The sequence below is a fragment of the Cryptotermes secundus genome, unplaced genomic scaffold (assembly GCF_002891405.2).
Source record: "Cryptotermes secundus unplaced genomic scaffold, Csec_1.0 scaffold1509, whole genome shotgun sequence".
Classification (NCBI taxonomy): Eukaryota; Metazoa; Arthropoda; class Insecta; order Blattodea; family Kalotermitidae; genus Cryptotermes; species Cryptotermes secundus.
Window position 1 is genome coordinate 26527 of NW_019737422.1, and position 6000 is coordinate 32526.

Genomic DNA, 6000 nt, shown 5'->3' on the forward strand with positions numbered 1-6000 from the left:
AAGGAGGATGAGGTGGGCTGGGCATGTAGCAAGACTGGGGGATACGAGGAATGCGTATAGGATATTGGTGGGAAATCCAGAAGGAAAGAGACCACTGCGAAGACCAAGGCGTAGGTGGGTAGGCAATATTAAAATGGATCTTAGAGATATAGGATGGGATGGTATTGATTGGATTGATCTGCCTCAGGATAGGAACCAGCGGAGGGCTCTTGTGAACATGGTAATGAATCTTAGGGTTCCATAAAATGCTGGGAAATTCTTGAGTAGCTGCAGAATTGACAGCTCCTCTAGAAGGGCTCAGCTCCCTGAGTAAGTAAGTAAGAGTCTGTCCTTAATTCTGTGATAAGAGATGAACACCTACTTCATTTTGCCTGTGTAACAGACCAACACCTCATGTAAATCAGACTGCCAATATTCTAATTGTTGGAGACAATCTAAAGTAATTACTGAATTTAACTATTTAATATGAAAAGTGTTCAGTGTGAGTTTAGGTATCATGCTGTGGGAAGATTAAGTTGGTGAGTATCTGAGGTTCAGGTTGCAGATGTCTCCAGTACATGTAACAGTATTACAACAGAACACCATAGAGACAAAGTCTCTATATTAGTCAATTTGCATCTTGTAATGTGAACAGATGCTTTCAGTGGATGAATCTGTTAGTGAGGTATGGACTGTAGACATCTTAAATACAATGGTGCACCATAATTGGTAAAGTATGTATCTTAATGACAATAACTTGTTCAGTATAATCATAGTCAAAGTATAAGCATGTATTCAAGAGCATTAAAACCATAATCATAAAACCAGTGACATTATCAGATGCAGTCATTACAGAAGTAAACTTCACCCACACTACCAGATGGAGTAACTGACTGATTATAACTTTCTTGTCTAACAGTCAGATATGTATGCCAGTAATGGTAAGAAAGCTGTATGTAAACATCTGCTATGGGCCTAAGAAGAGTGTGTGGATGGTCAGCTTGTACGGGTCTGAAAGGGCAGGAATCTGAACAGTTGTACAAATGTTGTGAAAACTGCATTAAATCTTTTACTTACAAGCTCCACCAATGGCATAAACTGCTCCACAAACAGCCACAACGCCATGATATCCTCTGCATGTATTCAATGGAGGTGCTTCATGCCATTCATTTTTATGTTCCTTATAAACCTTATGGGCGAAACAGTAACAATATTTTACCTATAAATAACATATGGAAGATGCATTTAAATAAGAATCTACAGAAATCTAAGCTTTAACCTTTATCATCCCAATGTAGGAAACTTTAATAGCATATTATACTCGCCAAAGCTACCCCATTAGAGCACACTACAGATCATTCCACCACTATTCTTCATATATGCATTTATTTTGTAAGAAACTGTCAGACAGTGCTGACTCTAATCTTATGTGAGCCTGTGAGCCACAGACTAAGCATCATCTCACTATCACTGAAATATACATGAAAATAAACATTACATAAAGTGAAACACAAAGTCCTCAGTTCATTGCTTAAGAATGACACAAAACATTTCAAGGGCAACTGACATGGCAGTAGCACTGCTGACATGTACTCATAGTTTCCAAGTACAAAAATGAATACAATTTTCATTATGCCTACAGTTAAGTCATTCATTATTCAACTGTGCTTGCACGTAACAAACTCCACACCAATATTTCTGTGCTGGTACACTACACTTGTTTAGGTCAAGGTGGGAAGCACTGAGTAAACAAGACATCAAGATGTATTTACTCCTTTACCACTATACCATCTGACTTGAGAACTCAGAGGAACAAGAGCTCAAGTCCACTGAGCATTTTTGTGCTATTTTTACAATAGTTCTCCAACTATACTGTCATGTTTATGAGTGTGACTATATATGAGGATTGGATTGGTGACTCAATTTATTGACCACTTTAATAGGGCTCATAACTACATGTAATTATAATGCTATTGCTGAACTACACACTTTACAAATCACTACTGCACACAGACTAGTGTTCTCAGTCTGTTACAGTCCCCATTCATCATTTCCTGGTAACGGCTGTAACAGAGGAGATTATTCAGCTTCAGCATTCATTTTGTTAGTCGCTAGCTAATACTCCATGACTCTGAACTCTTGCTCCAATTGACTAACTCCCAGGCAAGCAGCCATCTCACACCAACCTTGTACTCTTTTCTTCACAGACTGACTTACAACTGACTATCAGCTAGTGTTCTTGTTATATAACCCCTTGGCCTGGACCGCATAGAAACACCATTTCCAATAGTTCCTCTAATGTTGTGCCTGAGCTGGTTGCCATGGGAACCTGTTTGTTTCGTGGTCTACACACTACAATATTATAAAATTTACTGTTCTCTTACCAATATATTAACAGCCACAGCATCCCAAAGCAATGTGCTGGCACATTGGTAGTGTTTTTACATGTGATTTGAATTCTCACCGTTTTAAATGAGAAGAATATGCAGCAATTTCTTAATCCGAGTATTATTCAGTTCTTACAAGTCTTAGCCACTAAAAAGTTTGATACTGATAAGAAAATTAACCATACCCCATGCACAGAACAAGCAATCCTGCTTATTTCAGTCATAAATAGAATGTGCATGCTTTTTAGTCATCAGACAGCACATTACACTGCATCGCCAAATATCTGATCTGCAGAAACATACCCATACTTTATTCTCATAGCCGATTCTGCCCCTGCCTCCCACCACATAAAGCTTCAGGTCCAAGAAAGCTGCTCCAGCACCCTGCACAGCCATAGGAAGAGGTTCCAGGTCACGCCACGTATTGGACTTGATACTATAACACTCGACATCATCTAAAACTGTTGAACGGCCTGTCCCACCTAAACAACAAAATAAAATATTTTTTTTTTTCAAATACAAAAATTACTGCAATGAATTATACATATTTTCTATGTATGTTCTCTGCAATTTTACATTCACATTACCCCACCGAAAGCTCTTTATTGCAGACATAAATCTCTGTTGCAAATACAATAACCAGATGCCATACAATCCTATGTCGAGGCATAAGTTTTTTCTCATAAATCATTCAATACATTATAATGGAAAAGCTCCAAATGAAAATGATAAATCTCAACAAAAACTGCATTTAAGTGGACAGATACAATACCACTACAATTCATTAATTTTTACAAAGGACACATAAAAAAAATAATTTTTACTGTTATTAAATTCTACGCAGAAAATTCAGAGTTGCTGTTATTTTGCAGCCACAATAGATTTTACATCAGATGAAATTAAAGATGAATATTATTTCAACAATCTAGGAATAATTCTTGTCCTTATGCTTTTGTAGCCTGTGTCTAATGTACAACAAGTTCAGCTTTTAGGGTGTCATGTGTATGCTGAAGCTATTCCAAAGTTTCAGCATAAAATGCTGTAGCCTGCAGGCTAAAATCTGAAAGCCAAAATTAATGCATTAAATCTGGGAATAACCAACAATATCTACTTTCATAAGATTTGGGATTTTCATGGCGGTGACTATGAAGAATGCTGTCTTCTGGGATGTGGCGCCATGTAAATCTAGTGTAAACTGACCAGCCACCTGCACTGCTTGTTCCTTGCTCGTGGATTTTTTACCCTGAAGATGGAGGTGATACGTTCCTCTGAAACGTCGGTTTACACTAGCTTTAGACGACACCACATCCCAGAAGATGGCATTCTTCAATAACTACTTTCCTTTAACATTTTTAGCAGTACAGCAAGGCTTATCAACATGTACATACAAGGGATCTTCAAAAAGTTTCTGTACTTTTTATTTTACAATTCTATTTTATTGATGATTACAAAAACAAACTACATCATTTTTCCACATAATCATCCTGCTGTCAACATATTTTTCCTAGTATCCTACCAAATTCTTAATGCCATCAGAATAGAAAGTCTTTCATTGTGCATGTAGCCACTGATACACCATGTTCTTCATGTTCTCGTCATAATGAAATCTTCTCGAGCTTCTTCAAGATGTCCACAAAGGTGAAAACCAGATGATACCAAATCTGACTGTGAGCTGGATGTTCCATGACTTCCCACTTCAATTTCCTGAGGGTTTTCAACATGTAGACCACAGTATGGGGATGGGCATTGTCATGCAACAACAGGATGCCCTATGACAGTCTCCCACTTCTTTTAGGGTGGACTGCAGTCTTCAGCCTTCTCTGAAGTATGTCACAATACACTGCACTTGTGACAGCTGTTTTTTGTTCCAGGTAGGTCTCAAGAATAGGCTCTTGAGAATCCCAGAAAATGGTCAACATCAATTGCCTGCCGATGGTCACATCTTGAATTTCCTTGTAACAGGAGATGACGGATGCTTCCATTGCATGTTCTGCTTGGTTTCTGAGTAGGATCCACCCCTCCTTATACTTTATGATGGAAACTGATTCAGTTTCTAAAATGGTATGCATATCAAATATACTCCAAGCAACAGACAACATTCAGCATAACATTCAGATAATGAATCAACCACTATTACAAACCTTTAGGGAATCACTTGATCCCACACACCCATTACTCCTGCCAAAATAAGAACAGCACATTATAATGGAACCTAGATCCAACATGTTCCATCTTCCCCTTTAAGATGAAGACAGGCAGACAACATGTTACATAAACATTCGTAGTTTGCCAATGGATGGAGCCCTTCAAGTGACACAACATATACACAAATATGTAGAGACTTGCGATGAAGAGAACTTTCTCTTAACCACCCACAATTTTGTACACCTAAGTATCAAAAAATCATACAAGAAGGCCTTGTATCCTCAGAAGAAATGAGATCTATGTTAGCCTAGAATACACTCAGTATTTTAGTCTAATATACATTCCCACCAATAACAAGACTAGTCTAGCAAACATACTTGTACTCACCAATAACGAATACTTCATAATCTCTGGCAGTTACTGCAGCACAAATATGACCATAACTCATAGGTGGAATGTCCTGGTTCTTCTGATGAGGACCAGTAAAATACAGAGCTTCTGGTACAGTGAACTCCCAGCTACAATACCCCAAAGTAAGGCATTCGCATGTCCTACAACAGAAGCTTCTATATGTTTCTCCACCAATGGCCAACATTACCTGTAAATAAATATGTAAAAAATAATATGTACTCTTTGAGTGCATATACACAGCATATGCAAGCGATTTGCTGCATGTTTGACAGATTTTTTAGTTAGATATAAAGAACAGACACAGATAGACAGGTGGCACAATATCTGCCCCATACATAATGGGAGGATGAACACGAGCCTGCATGGTTTATGAATTTTAAATTGTTGACAATGCAAAAAAAAAATTAATTAGCATCAAGAAATTTTAAATAATTTTTTTTAAAAACTTTACATTCCCAGGAAACTGCTGTGTTTGTAAAATGTTCTATTTTGTGCACTATGCATTGTAACATATAAGTGTACGTACTTTACGTCTAAACAACTTATGTGAAGGTGGTTTCCTATTTGTAGTGATGTTTGCCCTCTGAAGATGGTCCGCAGAGACCGAAACATGTAAGGGTGTTAAGTTTTTCATGTAGTAATAAACTTACAGGTCACATTGGACGGAGTGATTTATATTTGTAATTCTTAGTTTCCTTGCATCTATTAATTGGCTGAGCGATAACAAATCTGTGTGTGAAAAGCAATTTACAAAAGAACATGTTTCTCATTTATACTGTGGGATGTCAATGTTTGCTGTGACACCCACTTCAAACAACTACCACAATTAAGATCTAAAAGTTTGTGATGATGGTAAATTGTTACAATGTTATTTTGCTGGACATTATCCATCATCTTGTCTATTCTAAAAAACAGTCTAGTTTCTATTAAAAACAGAACGTTTTGGGAACTGGAATCTGTCCCCGTCTTCAGGTAAAACCTACTCAGTTGGGTCCAATAGACAGAGCTAGCCCCTATCTCCGGACAACTATGCCAATTTCCGAAGGAATTCATAAAAGAAGCACAACTTAATCCGTCT

General features: G+C 37.6%; 1 protein-coding gene across 3 annotated transcripts in view; it reads right to left on the bottom strand.

The window, feature by feature from the left end:
- The window catches only part of LOC111870439 (kelch-like protein 2), a 78537-nt gene that overhangs the window by 24752 nt on the left and 47785 nt on the right, over positions 1 to 6000 (bottom strand). For 2 of the 3 annotated variants that reach the window (XM_023862740.2, XM_023862739.2), the window contains 3 exons: positions 4899 to 5109; positions 2670 to 2848; positions 1057 to 1198 (listed from right to left, as the gene is read on the bottom strand). In XM_023862740.2, coding sequence (XP_023718508.1) covers positions 1057 to 1198; positions 2670 to 2848; positions 4899 to 5109 — 532 coding nt within the window. The remainder of the gene's footprint in view (positions 1 to 1056; positions 1199 to 2669; positions 2849 to 4898; positions 5110 to 6000) is intronic. The other variant, XM_033753844.1, reaches the window with a different exon arrangement.